General features: G+C 51.5%; 1 protein-coding gene across 1 annotated transcript; it reads left to right on the top strand.

Moving 5' to 3' along the window:
• Positions 1 to 213: 213 nt before the first annotated feature.
• LOC124483205 (transcription activator BRG1) lies at positions 214 to 15,847 on the top strand. The gene is given in 38 exon segments (XM_047043526.1): positions 214 to 304; positions 923 to 1,181; positions 1,654 to 1,786; positions 2,091 to 2,591; positions 2,815 to 2,913; positions 3,059 to 3,317; positions 3,822 to 3,948; positions 4,818 to 4,991; positions 5,291 to 5,464; positions 5,672 to 5,842; positions 6,166 to 6,213; positions 6,479 to 6,609; positions 6,841 to 6,895; positions 7,019 to 7,128; positions 7,635 to 7,782; positions 8,230 to 8,393; positions 8,747 to 8,813; positions 9,146 to 9,256; positions 9,599 to 9,817; positions 9,819 to 9,842; positions 9,971 to 10,084; positions 10,199 to 10,306; positions 10,544 to 10,630; positions 10,737 to 10,783; positions 10,977 to 11,118; positions 11,120 to 11,144; positions 11,345 to 11,364; positions 11,366 to 11,509; positions 11,879 to 12,145; positions 12,791 to 12,868; positions 13,075 to 13,293; positions 13,869 to 14,036; positions 14,038 to 14,132; positions 14,362 to 14,467; positions 14,970 to 15,071; positions 15,215 to 15,347; positions 15,515 to 15,651; positions 15,769 to 15,847. Coding segments are annotated over 37 exon segments (4,971 nt in total). The 5' UTR covers positions 214 to 304; positions 923 to 953; the 3' UTR covers positions 15,805 to 15,847.
• Positions 15,848 to 20,412: the final 4,565 nt, after the last annotated feature.

Genomic DNA, 20,412 nt, shown 5'->3' with positions numbered 1-20,412 from the left:
GTCTTTCACTGTGGATTTCTCGTCACTACTGGTGGCAATAGTCATCAGTCTTGGCTACTTCAATTGTCAATAGCATACTGATAAACGTACGCAGTGAACAAATGACAGTGGTTGCCTTAGTAGTCGAATAAAACACAATTTACAGTACAAGACGTGCACAATACAGTACTACCGCTGCGCACGCATGCGCTTTTTGCGTAGACGTGACTCAACACTCGATCATAGGAACGGTAAGGGGGGGCGCTCGAGCCACGTCTCTGAATCAAATCAACTCATCAAGGCATATTCTGTACTAACTAAGCGGGTGAGTGTAGCCTTCTTACAGTCGCGCCGTCTTTCATATATCTTTAAGCAAGACAAAGGCCGCAATTTATATTGGAGAGCGTTTTATTAATGCTGGTAAGTGTCGTAGCACAAGCACAGTCCGCCATTCCCTCTTTTTTTATTAATCGGGATTCCCTTCCATGTAGTGCTTAGCCTACAAAGAATATCACTGGCTGCATACTGCATTTTCCCGTCTCAAGTTCACAATTAAGTGCTAGAGCAAAAAGCTGTAATCACAGTGCAGCGGGGACTGCGCGCTGCATGTAATTTGGTGCAGCCCTGCAGCGCAGGGGTGGGAGATCTAGACGGGGGGATTAATGAATTAGATTAGATTGTCATTATTATTACAGTTTCCTACAGGTAATTATCAATGCCTGCCTCGATATTGTAGAAGGGCTGCTTAATATGAAATGTGTCATCATTGCCACCATATTTGTAAGCGAATTCAAGCTTTGGCCTCACCAAACGTATAGCCTACTTGCATATTTATGTGAGAGAAATTCGTTTTTGGATCCATATTGCATCTACCAATGATTATTTGGTCGTCCAGTTGAACACAGTAGATCATGCTAACGTATCCATCCCTGTCTTTTCTCAGATGTCTCTGCTATCCGTCTGATAGCAAGAAGATGTCCACCCCTGACCCACCCATGGGGGGCACCCCTCGTCCGGGTCCCTCCCCAGGTCCAGGGCCCTCTCCCGGGGCCATGCTGGGCCCCAGTCCGGGGCCCTCTCCAGGCTCCTCCCACAGCATGATGGGGCCCAGCCCAGGGCCTCCCTCGTCTTCCGGGGGCCACCCCCTGCCCCAGCCTGGGTCCTCCAGCTACTCCCAGGAGAGCATGCACCCTCTGCACAAAGTAAGGAAGCTGACTGGGTACTTTGCCAGATGAACTCTGATATGAGTCATTAACACCAGGCTTACAAGATGCTAGTTTTACAGCATCTGTCTGTCACAAGTTCTTCCATGGAATTTAAATGCCTTTAAAGTAACAAACTTAAAGTATTAAAAACAGGCAGTTTGGTCAATATTTCCTAAAAGACCACAGCAAAAAAACATCTCAAGATGTGAGCATGTGAATCCGAAAATATACTCTAGAAATTCAGTTGAAGTTTCAAAGTCCAGTGTGTTATTTCCACTTTCAAATGACAAGCAGGACTGCCCTCCCATCAGTACTACACAGGGCTTGCCTCATGCACACAGTGACTAACCTCACCTAGTGACTTCATCAAAGAGGTCCTAATCTCTGGTCTTGCGGTTATTGCCAATGCTGAAATTGCCGAGATTAAGATGTATGTGTGTGTTGTGTGTGTCTGTCTGTCTGTCCGCAGCCGATGGAGGGCATGCATGAGAAGGGCATGAGCGAGGAGACCCGCTTCACCCAGATGAAGGGCATGCCCTTGAGGCAGGGCGGTCACAGTGGCATGGGCCCCCCACCCAGCCCCATGGACCAGCACTCTCAAGGTGGGTGTCGGGCGGCTGTGGTGGGTACAGGTGTGGTGGGCACAGCTCAGACTGTCTGGCAGGGGAAATCCTTGGTTTATGAGGGATGAGGATGGCTTTTGCACAGCTGGTTTGTTATTGTGCAAGTCTAGCCCTGTTGATTCCTGTCTTTCCCACTTCTCCCCATGGATCCCTCCCTCTGAGTGTGTCTCTCTCTCTTTCTTCCCCTCTTCCCTTCCCCTCTTCCCTTCCCCTCTTCCCTTCCCCTCTTCCCTTCTCTCTTCCTCTCTCGCCCTGACCTCGTCACCCTCCTTTCCTCCTCCAGGCTACCACTCTCCATTAGGGGGCTCCGACCACTCCAGCCCGGTCCCTGCCAACGGCCCTCCCTCCGGCCCTCTCCTCTCCTCCTCTTCCTCCTCCTCTTCCACCTCCTCTGGAGGTCCGGGTCAGGGCCCAGGCCCTGCCCCCCTGGAAGGCCCTAGTGGGGACCCCCAGTCCCTGGGCCAACAGAACCGTCCCGGACCCACCACCACCACCACAGGCCCTGGCCCTGGCTCCTCTACCGGGGGCCCTGGGGGGCCCACACCCTTCAACCAGAACCAGCTCCACCAGCTGAGGGCCCAGATCATGGCCTACAAGATGCTGGCCCGCGGGCAGCCCCTCCCAGACCACCTCCAGATGGCGGTCCAGGGGAAGAGGCCCATGCCTGGGATGCAGCAGCAGCAGCCTCTGCCCAGCCTGGCCCCTGGAGTTGGGGGTGGAGGAGGGGGGCCAGGGCCTGGACCAGGACCAGGGCCCATGAGCCAGGGATATACCCGAGCCCACGGTCAGAACCAGAGTTTGGGTCTTTGAGATCCCAAAGATAGTGTAGATGCACACACACACACCGATGTTTCGACAGGTTACGCCGTGACTCGGATGGGTGTTATGATAACAGACCTTTTCTTGGTTGAATGATTTGGAATTGGAGGAATGTGGTGAGAAAGGAAGAGAGAGAGAGAGAGAGAGGAGAGGGAGGGGTTGAGCGTGAAGTCATGTTGTCTCCACAGGGATGATGGGGCCCAACATGCCCCCCCCAGGCCCATCTGGGGGACCAGCCGGGATGCAGGGTCCGAACCCCAACGGACCCCCCAAATCCTGGCCTGAAGGTACACGCCCCAGGGCCCTAACGCTGGCCGGATGGAGAGGGGCGGGTATTGGCATATTGATGTCTAGACACATAGTCTAGACTGTTTTATTGATAGCATCTCTCAACCCCCCCAACCCCCCCCTTCTCCTCCCTCCTTCTCCCAGGGCCCATGGTGAACGCGGCCGCCCCCTCCAACGCCCCCCAGAAGCTGATCCCTCCGCAGCCCACAGGCCGGCCCTCCCCGGCCCCGCCCTCCGTGCCCCCGGCCGCCTCCCCGGTCATGCCCCCCCAGACCCAGTCCCCGGGGCAGCCGGCCCAGCCCGCGCCCATGGTAACCCACCACGCCAAGCAGAACCGCATCACGCCCATCCAGAAGCCCTGCGGCCTGGACCCTGGGGAGATCCTGCAGGAGAGGGAGTACAGGTACTGCAGGCCACGTCACCTGGGGTATCACTGGCCCCAGGCCCTTTACTGTGTGTCATCCTCTCTCTCTCTCTTTCTCTCTCTCTTTGTCTCTCTCTCTCTTTCTCTCTGTCTCTGTCTCTCTCTCTGTCTCTGTCTCTCTCTCTCTCCTCCCCCCACATTTCCTATTCTCTCCAAGCACACTATCTCTGTCAGAAATCAATAATAAAGGCACCAAGAAATATATCTTACAAAAAAGTATTCCCCTGTACTGCTCTACCCACTGCACACATGACATCATAAATATGAACTGCATAGACACAGAGATAAGATATGACCTGCTTACAATGACATTCCAGATAGCATTTTAATCTACAGTTTTTCTCTTAATTTTTTTTTACAATACAAACATTTATGAAATTGTCCTTTTAACTTCCCTGTCATCTCAACATCTCAAGGACTCAACACATTTTTTTATGAACGTGTGTACTATCAGCGGTGAGATGATACCGTACGCTGTTCCAGGCTGCAGGCTCGTATCACCCACCGCATCGTCGAGCTGGAGAACCTGCCCGGCTCCCTGGCTGGAGACCTGAGGACCAAGGCCACCATCGAGCTCAAGGCCCTCCGCCTCCTCAACTTCCAGAGACAGGTACCTGGAGATACACACACTGCTGCTGGGGTTGAACACAGAGGACGAGGGTGGTGGTGATGATAATAGTAATGATAATGGTAATGATGATGATGGTAATGAGGATGGTAATGATGATGATGATGGTAATGACAGAAGGGATGATGATGATGGTAATGATGATGATGACGATGATAATGATAATGGTGAAAGGGATGATGATGATGATATTGGTGAAAGGGATGATGATAATGATGATGGTAATGATGATAATGATAATGGTGAAAGGGATTATGATGATGATGGTAATGATGGAAGGGATGATGATGATGATAATGGTGAAAGGGATGATGATGGTAATGATGATGATGATGATGGTAATGACGGAAGGGATGATGATGATGATGAGAATGGTGAAAGGGATGATGATGATGGTGATGATGATAATGATAATGGTGAAAAGGATGATGATGATGATGATGATAATGGTGAAAGGGATGATGATGATAATGATAATGGTGAAAGGGATGATGATGATGATGATGAGGGTAATGATGGAAGGGATGATGATGATGAAAATGATAATGGTGAAAGGGAGGATCATGATGAGGATAATGATGATGGTGAAAGGGATGATGATGATGGTAATGATGGAAGGGATGATGATGAAGGAAATGTTAATGTTAAGGATGATAATAACGAAGCTGATGGTATGGATGATAATGATGACGAGGACGATGGCAAGGATGATGTTCACGTCAAGGAGGATGACGTTGTCAACAACAAGGATGGCGTCAATGTTAAGGATGATGATGAGGGTGAGGAGGAGGATGACGACGACGTCACCGCTCGGCTCACGGGGCGCTCTCCTCTGCTGCGTGTCCCCCCAGCTGCGTCAGGAAGTGGTGGTGTGCATGAGGCGGGACACGGCCCTGGAGACGGCCCTGGACGCCAAGGCCTACAAGCGCAGCAAGCGCCAGTCCCTTAGGGAGGCGCGCATCACCGAGAAGCTGGAGAAGCAGCAGAAGATCGAGCAGGAGAGGAAGCGCCGGCAGAAACACCAGGTTCACACACACACACACACATACGGGTTTTTGTGTCTGACGGGGACCACTTCACACACACACAAACACATGTTCACACACACGTTCACACACACACACACGTTCACACACCGCGCGTCACTTTTATCTTACGATGACGAAGGAAACGATTGAAAGGCAGAGATATTTCCCGTGAGTAGTGTTGAAAGTTCGAAAGAACTCTCACCTCCTCTCCCTTCCCCTTCCCCATCCCTCTGTTCTCTTCTCTCCCACTCCCCTTCTCCTCTCTCCCTCCTCTCCTTTCCCCTCCCCGCCTCCAGGAGTACCTGAACAGCATCCTGCAGCACGCCAAAGACTTTAAGGAGTACCACCGCTCCGTCACGGGGAAGGGCCAGAAGCTGACCAAGGCGGTGGCCACCTACCACGCTAACACGGAGCGCGAGCAGAAGAAGGAGAACGAGCGCATCGAGAAGGAGAGGATGAGGAGGCTGATGGTAGGAGGGGGGGGGGGGGGGTGGAGGGGTGATCGGCACGATCTGCGCATTCAGGGCGGCGCCGGAGCTCACATAAACACGTACGACCCTATTCACCCCCCCTTCCCCTCCCGTATACACACACCAACTGTTTCTACTCCCACCTCCACCCCCCAACCCCCCCCCCCACACACACACATACATACCGTTTCTCCACCCCCCCCCCAGGCGGAGGACGAGGAGGGCTACCGGAAGCTGATCGACCAGAAGAAGGACAAGCGCCTGGCCTACCTGCTGCAGCAGACGGACGAGTACGTGGCCAACCTCACGGAGCTGGTCCGCGCCCACAAGGCCGTGCAGGCGCTGAAGGAGAAGAAGAAGAAGAAGAGGAAGAAGAAGGTGGGAGGGAGGCAAAGGGGGGGGGGGGGGAGGGAGGGAGGGAGTTTATTATATTTTATTTGGTGTATTGTAATTATGTTACCTTCTTATGTTGACTTCCCTCTCACACTCATTTCATGTCTCATTTACGAGACACCACAAACATCCCATTGCAGTACATTAAGGGTCAGTACATTTGCTTCCATGACCAAACGTTGAAAAAAAAAAAGTGATTCGACAGTTCGGTCTTCGACAAAATATTCCGCCTTCCCTCCCAAGATTGGCATTCAAAAAAATCTTCTTCAAAAATGGCTACCTCATGTGTCTGTATGTGCTCCCACTAGCTGGAGAACGCAGAGGGCCAGACCCCAGCCCTGGGCCCGGATGGAGAGGTGAGACTCCCCTGCTGGTACCTAACAGACACTTCCAGTTTCCCACACACAGACGCTGAATCCATATCTAACTAGAGAAATGTTTATGGACATCGTCACAGATGTAGGATTGTACAAGGCAAACTGACTTTTACTGTAGTCTACAATACCTTTATACTACCTGTCCTTGTAAACAAGACGAGGCACTTTTATTTTTTTCCACTGACAAGCTTATACAGGCTTGGATTGAATGGTTTATCACTAAATCCCCCCCCACCCCGCCCAGCCTCTGGATGAGACGAGCCAGATGAGTGACCTGCCTGTGAAGGTGATCCATGTGGACAGTGGCAACATCCTGACGGGGGTGGATGCCCCCAAGGCCGGACAGCTGGACACCTGGCTGGAGATGAACCCCGGGTGAGGGATGACCTGGGGAGAGAGAGAGGGAGGGAAGGGGAGAGAGAGGGCAAGAGAAGGCAAGGGGAGAGAGAGAGAGAGAGAGAGAGAGAGAGAGAAGGGTAGAGAGAGTGCGAGGGAGAGAGATCGAGAGAGAGAGATAGCGTGGAGAAGCGTTGTTGGAAAAGGCTTGTACTTGGGGCAGGGTTTGGTGGTGTAATCCGTGTGAGTGTGTCCGTCCTCTCCCCCCAGCTACGAAGTGGCCCCGCGCTCCGACAGCGAAGACAGTGGCTCCGAAGAGGAAGAGGTGGGGCTTGTCACCCTGACGACTGGTCGTAAACATATAGTCCTTAGTCCTAGCCTCAGTTCCACACCCAGGTGGTCTTGAGACCTGATCATTAACAACGCCCCCCCCCCCCCTCTTCCTCAGGAGGAAGAGGAGGAGCTCCAGCCCTCCCAGGCTCCGGTGGAGGAGAAGAAGAAGATTCCGGATCCCGACAGCGAGGACGTGTCGGAGGTGGATGTGCAACACATCATCGAGTATGTGCACACGATCGAGTCTGTCCACTCTACTTAGGGTTGAACTGGCCCGCTCTCGCCCTGAGCCTCTACCTCACAGTACAGCCAGGGGGCGCTGTATTACACACAACACGTTATTCATCAGTCCGTTATCAGAGATAAGATCATAATGATGAGAAGCCATATCATCACCACTTGAATCCCAGCCTCGTTAATAATAAAGCAAGCTATCTCGCTATGTAGCGAGATACAAGTTATTGTTATCTAACTATCTAGCGAGATACAAGTCATTGTAATCTAGCTATCTAGCGAAATACAACTCATTGTTATCTAGCTATCTAGCGAGATACAAGTCATTGTTATCTAGTTATCTAACGAGATACAAGTCATTGTTATCTCGCTATCGAGCGAGATACAAGTCATTGTTATCTCGCTATCTAGCGAGATACAGGGCGTCGTTTTACCACGTTGTGGAACTGCATCCACAACCCGGCGGCCATGTCTCCCCCCCCCCCCTTCCTCTGCAGACACGCCAAACAGGATGTGGATGACGAGTACGGCAGCGCCGCGTTCGCCCGGGGGCTGCAGTCCTACTACGCCGTCGCCCACGCCGTCACCGAGAGGGTGGACCGCCAGTCCACGCTGCTCATCAACGGCCAGCTCAAACAGTACCAGGTGACCCCGTCCCCCCCTCCCCCCCGTCCGCGACCGGTTTAGCGTGAAGCTAACCGAGGGGTGAATGAGTTTTCTAGCGCTGAACGTCATGAGTCGGTCGTAGCATAAAAGATATCCAAAGTCCTCCTACATTGAGAGACTGTAGAGAGGAACGACTCACGTTTCCGTAGTGTGTCAGGTCGCTTCTGGATCCCCCTTCTTTCTCTCTCGTTTCTTCTCTCTTCTCTCCCCCCCGTTTCCCCGTCTCTGTTCCCTCAATTACTTCTCTAACACTTCCTGCCTTATCTCCTTATCTTGCAACCACCATCTCCCTTTTGCTCTCTCCCTCCCTCTCTCCTACTTTCTCTCCTTCCCTTTTGTCTCCCTCCCCCTCCCTCCCCCTTCCCTCCCTCCCTCCTTACTTCATTCTCTCCCTCCCTCCCTCCCTCCCTCTCTTTCCCTCCCCAGATTAAAGGTCTGGAGTGGCTGGTTTCTCTCTACAACAACAACCTGAACGGGATCCTGGCTGATGAGATGGGTCTGGGGAAGACCATCCAGACCATCGCCCTCATCACCTACCTCATGGAGAACAAGCGCCTCAACGGACCCTTCCTCATCATCGTGCCCCTCTCGTGAGCTGCCCCCCCCCCTGCCTCACCCTCCTTTCTTCTGTCCATCCTATGCTCCCCATCTCTTTCCCCTCCTCCCTCTCTCTCGGACAGACGCTGTTCGTGGCCTCTCTTGGCCTCTTTTGATTGGCCGTTGCTCTCGAACTCTGTCTTTGTCACAGTCTCTCTACTGTTACTGGCTCTTTTCCTGTATTTCTCTCGTCCCTTGTTTTGTCCCTCTGTTATCTGTGCTCTTCTCTCTATCCCTCCCTCTGTTTACACTTCTTCTTCTCTGATCCTCTCTCTCTCTTCCTTCCTCCTCGCTCTCTCATATTCACCCGTATTCACCTTTGACCTTTGCCCTCTCTCTCTGACAGGACTCTGTCTAACTGGGTGTATGAGTTTGATAAGTGGGCGCCCTCCGTGGTCAAAGTTTCCTACAAGGTGATTTCAAACGTGTCTGTACGGAGTTTGTATGGTAAAACAGCCTTGCCTTGCTAAAGATAGTAATGTGAGCTTTTTGTCCAGCTTTAGATGTGTTTAATAACAGCGCTGTGTCTATAAAAGTATAAGTAAATCTTAATATATACCATGGATCTCTAAAGCTTCAGCTACTGATGTAATAGGAGCACTCCTGCTCCGTAACACTAGTGTTGACAATCTGTGTGTGCGCCTGTGTTTGTTCATGTGTGTGTGTCTGTGTGGTGTGTGTCCCTGTGTGCTTGTGTCTGTGTGTGTGTGTGCTTGTCCCTGTGTTTATGTGTGTGTCTCCCCAGGGCTCTCCTGCCGCCAGAAGAGCTTTCGTTCCTCAGCTGCGGAGCGGCAAGTTCAACGTGCTGCTCACCACCTACGAGTACATCATCAAGGACAAACAGGTCCTGGCCAAGGTAGGAGAACACACACGCATATACACACACACACACATACACACACACACATATACACATACACACACACACACATATACACTTATACACACACACACACACATATACACTCACACAGTTGAAAATGGGATTTGGATGACACAATATTTCTTTCTTTTCTTAATTTAATTAGTTTCCTCTTATTTTTTGTAAACCCTCCTCTCCCTCCCTCGCTCCTTCCCCCCTCACTCTCCCTCTTTGTTCCTCCCTCTCCCTCTCTCCATACCCTCCATCTCCCCACCCCTCATACCCCTCCACCCTCCCTCCCATGCGTCGGTCACCCCCCCACCTCCCCAAACCCAGATCCGCTGGAAGTACATGATCGTGGACGAGGGCCACCGCATGAAGAACCACCACTGCAAGCTGACCCAGGTGCTGAACACCCACTATCTGGCCCCGCGGCGGGTGCTGCTGACGGGCACGCCGCTGCAGAACAAGCTGCCGGAGCTCTGGGCGCTGCTCAACTTCCTGCTGCCCACCATCTTCAAGAGCTGCAGCACCTTCGAGCAGTGGTTCAACGCCCCCCTTCGCCATGACTGGGGAGAAGGTGTGTGTGGTGTGTGTGTGTGTGCGCTTCATGTTATGGTTGGTGTGTTTGTGTGCGTGTCTTGGGGAAGTTTATGATCAGTTATGTTCACCCGGAAAGTTGATGAGTTCCACTGGTTGCGTCGACAGGTGGACCTGAACGAGGAGGAGACCATCCTCATTATCCGGCGCCTCCACAAGGTGCTCCGCCCCTTCCTGTTACGCAGGCTGAAGAAGGAAGTGGAGGCTCAGCTGCCGGAGAAGGCCAGTACCACACACACACGCGCACACACACATACAAAACACACACACAGATACAACCACACGCACGCGTTGTGTGCTCCTCCTCCATCCCTGTCCTCCCTCCGTCTCTCCCAGGTGGAGTACGTGATCAAGTGCGACATGTCGTCTCTCCAGAGGGTGCTGTACAGACACATGCAGGCCAAGGGGGTGCTGCTGACAGACGGCTCGGAGAAGGACAAAAAGGTCAGAGAGGACAGAAGACCCAGACACCCTCCTGTGGTCTTAATACCCCCCCAAAATGTTCCTCAACTTGTAAAAGATATTAGCCAGTGTCTCTCGACATGGGTTTGGGTGTTGAGGTGACCACACACCGTTTGCAGACTTCGAATACGACTGAAAAGAAAGTAATTTAACCAAACAACAATGTGTCATAGCTCAAAAAGGTGTTTTTCTTGTTTTCTTGTTTTTGTGTACGCGCAGGGTAAGGGAGGAACCAAGACTCTGATGAACACCATCATGCAGCTGAGGAAGATCTGTAACCACCCCTACATGTTCCAGCAGATCGAGGTACGCCCTCCGCCCCCCCCCCCCCCCCCCCCCCCCTCTGTGGTGCTGGTGACCTGACACACGTATACCTTCACGTGGGTCCATCCGATCCTGTTTTCTCTTTCAGGAATCTTTCTCCGAGCATTTGGGGTTTTCGGGCGGCATTGTTCAAGGGTGAGTTTGGAATCAGAAATAATTGACACTATAAAATTCTATTTATACTATGGAATGATTAACATCATTAACAAACATTCATACTGTTTACACATTAAGAAACAAACAGAATACAAACTATACTACTATACTTCCCAGAGATACTAACACACTATACTGTTGAAGTCGTATTAAGCTCCTCCCCCCCCTCCAGTCCTGACCTATACCGCGCGTCGGGGAAGTTTGAGGTCCTGGACCGTATCCTGCCCAAGCTGAGGGTGACCAATCACAAGGTGCTGCTCTTCTGTCAGATGACGTCACTCATGACCATCATGGAGGACTACTTTGCCTACCGCAAACTTCAAGTACCTGCGTCTGGATGGTGAGGAAGGGGGGGGGGGGGAGGGGGGAGGGGGTGTCAGTGAGGAAGTGAAGCCTGTCCGGAAGTAGTGTTGGTGACCCCCCCCAAAAACTATTGGGATATTTCTACTTCCTGTCTCTTTACATCCCCCCTCTCCTCCCTCCGCCTCTCCCTCCCTCCCCCATATCCTCCCCTCGGCCCCCCCCCCCCCCCCCCCCCAGGCACCACCAAGGCGGAGGACCCGCGGCATGCTGCTGAAGACGTTCAACGACCCGGCCTCCCAGTACTTCATCTTCCTGCTCAGCACGCGGGCGGGGGGGCTGGGCCTCAACCTGCAGTCGGCTGACACCGTGGTCATCTTCGACTCGGACTGGAACCCTCACCAGGTAGATGGGGACACACACACACACGCAAACAGGGGTGAAACTCCCCTTCGATCTCTCACACACGCCCGCAAGTATCACAAAATCCTCACGCAGAGAGCCCCACACCCAGGTAGGGGTCACACACCCCCCCCCCTCCACATATAGACATATTTACATACACACATATAGTCATTTAGCAGACGCTCTTATCCAGGGCGACTCACAGTAAGTACAGGGACATTCCCCCCGAGGCAAGTTGGGTGAAGTGCCTTGCCCACGGACACAGCATCATTTGGCATGGCCGGGAATCAAACTGGCAACCTTCCGACGACGAGCCCGATTCCCTCACCGCTCAGCCACCCTCCACCCCCTTCCTCCTCCTCTCTCCAGGACCTCCAGGCCCAGGACAGGGCGCACCGCATCGGGCAGATGAACGAGGTGCGCGTGCTGCGCCTCTGCACCGTCAACAGCGTGGAGGAAAAGATCCTGGCGGCGGCCAAGTACAAGCTGAACGTGGACCAGAAGGTCATCCAGGCGGGCATGTTCGACCAGAAGTCGTCGAGCCTGGAGCGCCGCGCCTTCCTGCAGGCCATCCTGGAGCACGAGGAGCAGGACGAGGTCGGCGCCAAGGGGGTGTGGCGCACCGGGGGGGCGTGGGTGGGTGTGACCGCCGCCCGCCACGCCCACACTGGGCTCCGTCATCCCCCGTGTCACACCTGCCCATGTCTGTTGAGTTTTTTCCCCTTTCCCTCTGCATTTTCTCTTTATGTAGATCTCTCTTTCTCGCTCGTTCTCAATATCTCTCTTTTTCTTGGTTTCTCTTGCTTGCTAGGTTTCTTTTTGGATCTATCTTTTCTTCTTTGTCTCCCTCTCTCTCTTTCTCTCTCTCTCTCTCTCTCTTTCTCTCTCTTTCCCTCTCCCTCACCTTCTCCCTCTCTCTCCCTCTCTCTCTCCCTCTCTCTCCCTCCCTCTCCCTCTCCCTCTCCCTCTCTCTCTCTCTCTCTCTCTCTCTCTCCCTCTCTCTCTCTCTCTCTCTCTCTCCCTCCCTCTCTTCATGTTCGTCCTCCTTACGCCAGTCCCCCCTCGTGCACTCCTCCTCGTTGCAGTACGTACACTAGCCCTATCTGGTCCACTTTTCTATCCTCTCTTTCACTTGTTTCACACCAAGGGATCAGCACTCAGTCGAATACCATTCCAAAAGTAACCCCAAGCTGGGTGCGAGGGTGAACGCACCGCCAGCTAGCTCAGGTCATGCCCAGGGTGCGCTTGTTGTGTGTCCTCACGCGTGCCTGCTGTGTTCAGGAGGAGGAGGAGGTTCCGGACGACGAGACCGTCAACCAGATGATTGCCCGGAGCGAGGAGGAATTCGACCACTTCATGGTTAGTGTGTGTGGGTGTGTGTCTCTCCACCCATCACGTGTATGCGTCCGTGTCGTGACGGCGTGTGAGTACATCAGCTTGTGTGTGTGAGTGTGTTTATCCTTATGTCTGTGTGAGCAGACATGTGCACCCAGGGCTTATTTTGGCGCTGCGGTCCTCCTTCGACGTTCTACTCTCACCCCTTTTCCCCTCACGCACGCTGCCAGCGTATGGATCTGGACAGGCGGCGCGAGGACGCCCGTAACCCCCGGCGTAAGCCCCGTCTGATGGAGGAGGACGAGCTGCCCACCTGGATCATGAAGGACGACGCCGAGGTGGAGCGGCTCACCTGCGAGGAGGAGGAGGAGAAGATGTTCGGGCGGGGCTCGCGCCAGCGCAAGGAGGTGGACTACAGCGACTCGCTCACGGAGAAACAGTGGCTGAAGGTGGGGGGTGGGGGGGGGGGGGGGGGGGGGGGGGGAGGGGGGGAGACGAGGTCATGTTTGTCGTCGTTATGAGATGCCGAGGCCGTGCTTTGAGGTTCGAGGGGTGGTGAGATCAAACGACTTATATCCTCTTACCTTCTCCCTCTCTCCCTTCCCTGCTCTGTATCTCCCTCTGTCTCTCCTAATCCCTCCGCCCTTGCTCCCCCTTTCTCCCTCCTTGCTTCCTTCCTTCCCCCTCTCTATACATACCTACCTCCCTCTACCTCCCCCCCCCTCTCCCTCTCTCCTTCGCCCACTCTATTCCTCCCTCCTTTCCTTTCTGTCTCTCTCTCCTCATCCTTCTCGCTTCCCTTTTCTCCCTCCATCCTTCCCCTCCCTATAACCCTCCCTCTCTCCCTCCCTTTCTCCCTCCATCCTTCCCCTCCCTATAACCCTCCCTCTCTCCCTCCCTTTCTCCCTCCATCCTTCCCCTCTCTATACCCCCTCTCTCCCTCCCTCTCTCCCCCTCCCTCCCTCTCTCTCCCTCTTTCTCCTTATCTCTCCCCCTCCCTCTCCCTCCCGCTCTCTCCCTCCAGGCGATAGAGGAGGGGACGCTGGAGGAGATCGAGGAGGAGGTACGACACAAGAAGACCACCCGCAAGAGGAAGCGGGACCGCGACGTCGACCTCCCCGGCCCCTCCTCGTCCTCCTCGGGGGGCCGGGGGCGGGACAAGGACGAAGACGGCAAGCGTCAGAAGAAGCGGGGGGCGCCCCCCCGCCGAGAAACTGGCCCCCAACCCCCCGGCCCTGAGCAAGAAGATGAAGAAGATTGTGGACGCCGTCATCAAGTATAAAGACAGGTAACCTTTGAAAACGCGTTCTCCACCCAAGCGACAACAAACAAACATGTTACATTGGTTTTTTGGTGATAGTTTAAGCTACTGGAGATCCTATGTTGTGTCCAGATAGCTTGGTGAAGGATTTTTGTCATTTGTTTCGGTGTCTTTACATGTATTCTACGCGATTATACCTATATATATGTACCTTGGACTGATCTGTCTCACACTGATGACATCACTTCCTCAGTAGCAATGGCCGTCAGCTGAGCGAGGTCTTCATCCAGCTACCGTCTCGCAAAGAGCTGCCGGAGTACTACGAGCTCATCCGCAAGCCTGTGGACTTCAGGAAGATCAAGGTAGCGATGCCCTCCGAGTGGCTCACTGGTGTAAATACCGTGTAGGCGTGACTCGTAGGGGCCCGGGTTCAAATCCAGCCTGTGCCATTTCCAAAATGACACCTTACAACGCCAGAGACAAACACCAGCTTATAAGCTGTTGTTGGACACACGCTTTTGAAACCCAAAACAAACCATAAATGGTCCTGAATGAATGAATGAATAAAGGCTAACCAAGGAGAAGTAAGTACTGGCCATCAGTGTTGTGTCAAGGTTTCTGGGAAAATCCAGTATTGACAGGTACTAATATTGTACACGTACACTCGAGCCCACCTCACACACACCTCATAAGACATAAGTGTTCCAGAAAGTTCTCCCTCCTATCCCTCTCTCACTTTCTCTCATCCATCGCTCTCTCTCTCCCTTTCTCTCTCTCTCTCCCTCTCTCTCTCTCTCCCCCTCCCTCTCTCTCTCTCTCCCCCTCCCTCTCTCTCCCTCTCTCTCTGTCGTCCGTCTCTCTCAGGAGAGGATCCGTGGCCACAGGTACCGTAGTCTAGGAGACCTCGAGAGAGACGTGATGCTGCTCTTCCAGAATGCACAGACCTTCAACCTGGAGGGCTCCCTGGTGAGACACACACACGCAGACAGAAACACACACACACACAGACAGAAACACACACATAAACGCACACAGCACTCGCACACAGACACAAAAAGACATAAACCCAAATGCACACACACAAACATTCTGTGTGTGTGTGTGCTCAGATCTACGAGGACTCCATCGTGCTGCAGTCTGTGTTCACCAGCCTGAGACAGAAGATCGAGAAGGAGGAGGACAGCGAGGGGGAGGACAGCGAGGAGGAGGAGGAGGAGCTGGACGAAGGCTCTGAGTCCGAGTGTGAGTCTCTGTCCTCCGCTGGTGAGCAGTCAGAGAGGAGAGGAGAGAGAGGGATGAAAGAATGGAAGAGAGGGATTAGGGCTCGAGTCTCTGTTTTGCACTTTTCTTGGGGGGTGGGGGTGCATTTGATGAAAGTGCGAGCTGGTAACTGTGCGCGTGTCCTCCAGCTCGCTCGGTGAAGGTCAAGATCCGCCTGGGCCGGAGGGACAAGGGCGGCGAGCGAGGGAAGGGGCGGAGGCGTATGGGCCGAACCCGGGCCAAACCTGTCGTGAGCGACGACGACACGGAAGAGGAGCAGGAGGAGGTGAGTGTGTTCCACTGTACCCATGCATCCTCACTCGATCCTTCCAGGGATGTGTTTACACAAACAGAACCGGCGTTTTTTTTCCTCATTGGTCTTCTCCGTTTCCCTCTTTCACAGGAACGTTCTCCCAGTGCTACTGACGAGGAGACCTGAGGAGGAGGATGAGAGAGGGAGGAGATGGGGAGGAGGAGAGGGGGAGGAGAGGGGGAGGAGAGGGGGAGGAGAGGGGGAGGAGAGGAGGAGGAGAGGGGGAGACCTGAGGGGGAGGGCGCAGAAACTAATTCCAAGCACCACTGCAACTTTCCCTTAAATACATTTTTAAGCTTTAATCAACTCCATGTTTGCACTTTTAATCCACATTTCAAAAAAGAAGATGGAAATAGTCTTATATCTGAAACAAGGGAATCTGCCCTGCTGACTGATGTTAACATGCACTGAATGACATTTTGACATGGATAACAACATATTGCTTAAAAAGTGTAAAAAATAGGTCAATATTACCATCCGAGACATTTTACGTTAAAAGATGATGTTGCAACAGTTGGTACCAGTAGATATAGTATGGTCAGTGTACGTTTTCTCTTGGGGGTGAGTCCAGGTTGTTTATCCTAACAAAGTCTCTCTATTTGAGTAGGAAGTGTACACTTTGGGGTATGAAGAATGTTGGATTGATGACTTCTAAGAACCCTCTGGCCTACTTAGGCAAGTATGTTTCCTGAAGCCACAGAGTTTTAAGCAAGGTGATTCCATTTCACCCTCAAAAACACCACAACATATTTTGGTAAACAACATAATGCTGCTGACTAGTCTTATAACTCTATATTCTTCCTATATAAGCTTATATTGATGTTGAATGTATGAATCGTTCATTGGGATATACATTTAATATTCATTGTGAGGTATTGTGAAAGTTTATTTTTCAATATTGTGCAGTATTTGTATTGCATCTTAATTTTTTACCTGGCAAAACTAAATAGCTGCGTGACCTTTCCTTTTGTTGGCTCTTCCGTATTCTCGCTTTGAAGCAAAGAACCAGAGACAGTTGTTCTTCTCTGTTTACAGGCCTTCTAACACTAGCGTGTTATATATACGAGATTTCCGGCTAGATATACGGCTGTATTTTCTGTTTCCAAAACGCGCGTATACGCGCGTGCAGGTGTGCGGACGTGTGCAGGCATAGAACTCAAACCAATGTACTGTATTTTCTTCATCTAAGTGTTAGAGTTAGGAAATGATCAACCAAAGTACAAGTGTTGTCCCCGGTCACCATTCCCGGGGAGCTCTATATCTTGCTGTGTTGTTGTCATTGAAACTCCAGTCTACAATAAACAACCATGAAGACGTGAAACTCTTTTCAGGATTGAGGTGTAATGCTCATCCATATCCACTAGGGGGCGGGCGTTTTCTTCTCATGTCAGTGCAGTAGTCGGGACAGTCACATGGGCTTGTCATTTTCTATCAGGCACTGTTGTACGTGTCTATTCTGACACTGATATTATCATGGTCTTATCATACATAGTGGAAGTAGGGACTTGCTTTCGATAACCTTATCCTAACTTGACCTCATCTCCCCTTTTCACTCACACATGGTATTTGTATTTTTCCACATGTCTCAACAACTACAGGAGCGTTTGGGGTAATGCCTATATGCCTATCAATGAATGGACCCATTTAACCAGTCCATGAAAACAACATCTCAGTAACTCTGTCCCTTAAATGGCTGTTTATCTTGAAAAATGGAGTTGGCACAGAAAACGAGTGCAAACTCCCAGCGCACAGTGAATCTCCCTGGAGGGTTCAGCTGATGGTAAGGGGGCCGTGGGAGTCTGTGTGTGTGTGTGTGTATGGCGGAGGGGGGAGGGAGGGGGATGTTTTGACCTAGCACATGTATTTTGACAGAGGGGGAGGGGCCTGTGTTTGGCTTGGAGCCGTTTCCCTTGGCCAGGGCAGAGTGGGGAGGTGGGGGGGGGTCCTGATTTCTAGGAAAGTTCTCTGGAAGCCATGTTTCATAGCAGCTGTTGACATCTGGTGGGAAGGAAGAGAGCAGTCTGTTTCGCTGGTGGTGTTTGTCGTATTCCAGTATGTGAACTGTGGAGGATGTTAGAATGTGTGTGTGTGGGGGGGGGGGGGGGGGGGCTTTTGTGCGGGCTTGGACAGTAGATTTAGAAGTTTCCGGATGACACACGATTATCTGCAAGGGGAAAGTGATGGCACAACACCCATACCACACGGCACTTTTCACTTCCACTTGGGACAACCCTCTCACACCCAGTCCTCCTGCTTCTCCGACCCTCCCGTCCACGCAAGGCCGTCCATTAGCAGTGTCCTGGGGGGGGGGGGGGGAGGGGCTGGAGAGCTCACTGATGCACCACCCCACGGGTCTGTGGTGACGATGGGCCTAAGACCTTAGAGACCACAGTCTTATCTGGCCTGAGTGCCAATAACCACAGCCACTTCTGGACACATGCTTGTGTTGTGGGCATGTCTGTACAGACGGAAATGGCGCAATCGGACGTTGAGAACTAGAATGTGTGTGTGTGTGTGTGTGTCTCTGTTTCATCGCCTGTCCAAACTTCTTCGGTGTCTTGACTCATCTGAGGACAGAGACGCCCACTGTCAGTTAAACACACACACACACACACATTCAAATAGGGTGCTTGCACACACACAAACACCCTGACACACCTGAAGAAACGCATACATGCATACACCCATAGAAACTCACACACACACACAGGAATCCGAGGCATTGGTGCCAATCTCATGCAACAGCTACATTTAAAGCAAGTTAAAAATGGTGACCCTCTCAACATTTCTTTTTAGTACAGATGCAGTAGGATCTGCACAGGCTAGGAGGCTGGGGTCGGGTTAGGTTTGAGATAACCGTTGACTATAGCCATTATCCTCTGTTGGCAGGAGGTGTGTGGATGGGTGTGTGGAGGTGGGGGTGGGGGGTTTACAAACACAACCGCCCATCTCCCACCCATATGCACTTACCAGCATGCAATAAACACACAAGACCCACCCATACAACCACTGGACACAACAGACACATGCACGTACACACCTTCCTTTGTGTCTTTTGTGTGTGTGTGTGTGTGCAGTCATCATAGAAGGCTGGAAGAAATGTGATCCAACTGCCAAGTCTACATGCCAGGAATACCTCCCACCGCCTGGACCCTTACACCACCAGGATATCAGGAACACACGCAAACGTACATGAATACGTACATATCTTTCTCTCTCTCACTGTTTCTCATGCACACACGTGCACAATCACCCCATGGAAACTATTCCTCTGACTCACAACATAAACATTAACTAGCCAAACCCCCTCCTCTAACTCGTATTCAATTCCAATGGACTTCATCACTGAATGTTTCCTCCCTGTCTTGAGTCCCTGTACTTTACAACCTTCTCTTCAGGACAATCAAGGAGATATATAAATGTTTTACGAGTGCATCTATGATCGAACACGCTCCGCTGAATGTATAGAACATCCATACAAATTATAGCAATATCTTTTTTTTATGTGGGTTTATTTTTTACTTGGAGAAGTGGGTTGTACATAGTATACAGGAGAATGGGGTCAAGGTATTTCTGGGATATCTGGAATTATGGCTGTTAAAGGGCTCTCGGAGTCTCTTTGGGTGTATAGATGGTGTCAGCTGTTAAAGGGCTCTCGGAGTCTCTTTGGGTGTATAGATGGTGTCAGCTGTTAAAGGGCTCTCGGAGTCTCTTTGGGTGTATAGATGGTGTCAGCTGATAAAGGGCTCTCGGAGTCTCTTTGGGTGTATAGATGGTGTCAGATGTTAAAGGGCTCTCGGAGTCTCTGGGTGTATAGATGGTGTCAGCTGTTAAAGGGCTCTCGGAGTCTCTTTGGGTGTATAGATGGTGTCAGCTGTTAAAGGGCTCTCGGAGTCTCTTTGGGTGTATAGATGGTGTCAGCTTCAGTCCCAGCCTGGGACAAACCCAACTTCTCCAAAGTTGTAAAAACACGTAGAGCACTGTAGGACTGAGAACACGTGTGGCTTCATTGATCTACACTCAAGCCTAGTTTTGCAATGTCAATGGATGCTTTTGTTTTGCAAATGTATCTCGTTATTTACCAAGGGCAAACTCCATTGACAGTCAAGATGATAAACTCCATTCAGATAGAAACAGAAACATATCCTATTTGGTTCATGGACCATCCGTGTAATAGTTTATTACAACTAATGTATCACATTGCATCATGTTTGGTTGGAATCTGCTTTACTGATTTCACAATAGTCTCTCTGTGCTTGGCTACGTACAATTGACACTGCCGTCCAAGGTTATCTTTGTTACATTTTGACCCAAGACTGATTTACAAGACTCTCTGTGACGTTATAACCAACAAATGTTCTTAGTCTAACACACCACGGAAACAATCAATCCCTCCATGCTTCTGAAAGTCAGAACTTATGGGGATGTTATTCACACAACAAAGATTATGAATCACTCATTAATAAACTGTGAGGGAGAGGTAACTTTTTCTCAGGTAAAAAATAAACCAAAAAACACCGGATTATTTTCTACAATAAAACATTGAGCGTTCTCAGCCATACCTGCTTTTGCTGACAGTACGCAAGAGACCAAAAAAAAGGTTCCTCCTCTCACCATCAAGTATAAACTCTACCTAGGAACAGCACTAGGAGTCGGCTTTACTGACATGAAGTCTGTAATTGGGTATAATGGCTAAATTCTCCCTCTGTCATGTGGGATAGCTATGGTTTATGT

Source organism: Hypomesus transpacificus, chromosome 21 (genome assembly GCF_021917145.1).
Source record: "Hypomesus transpacificus isolate Combined female chromosome 21, fHypTra1, whole genome shotgun sequence".
Classification (NCBI taxonomy): domain Eukaryota; kingdom Metazoa; phylum Chordata; class Actinopteri; order Osmeriformes; family Osmeridae; genus Hypomesus; species Hypomesus transpacificus.
Note: the sequence above shows the minus strand (reverse complement) of the source record. Positions and strands in the feature narration are given on the sequence as shown.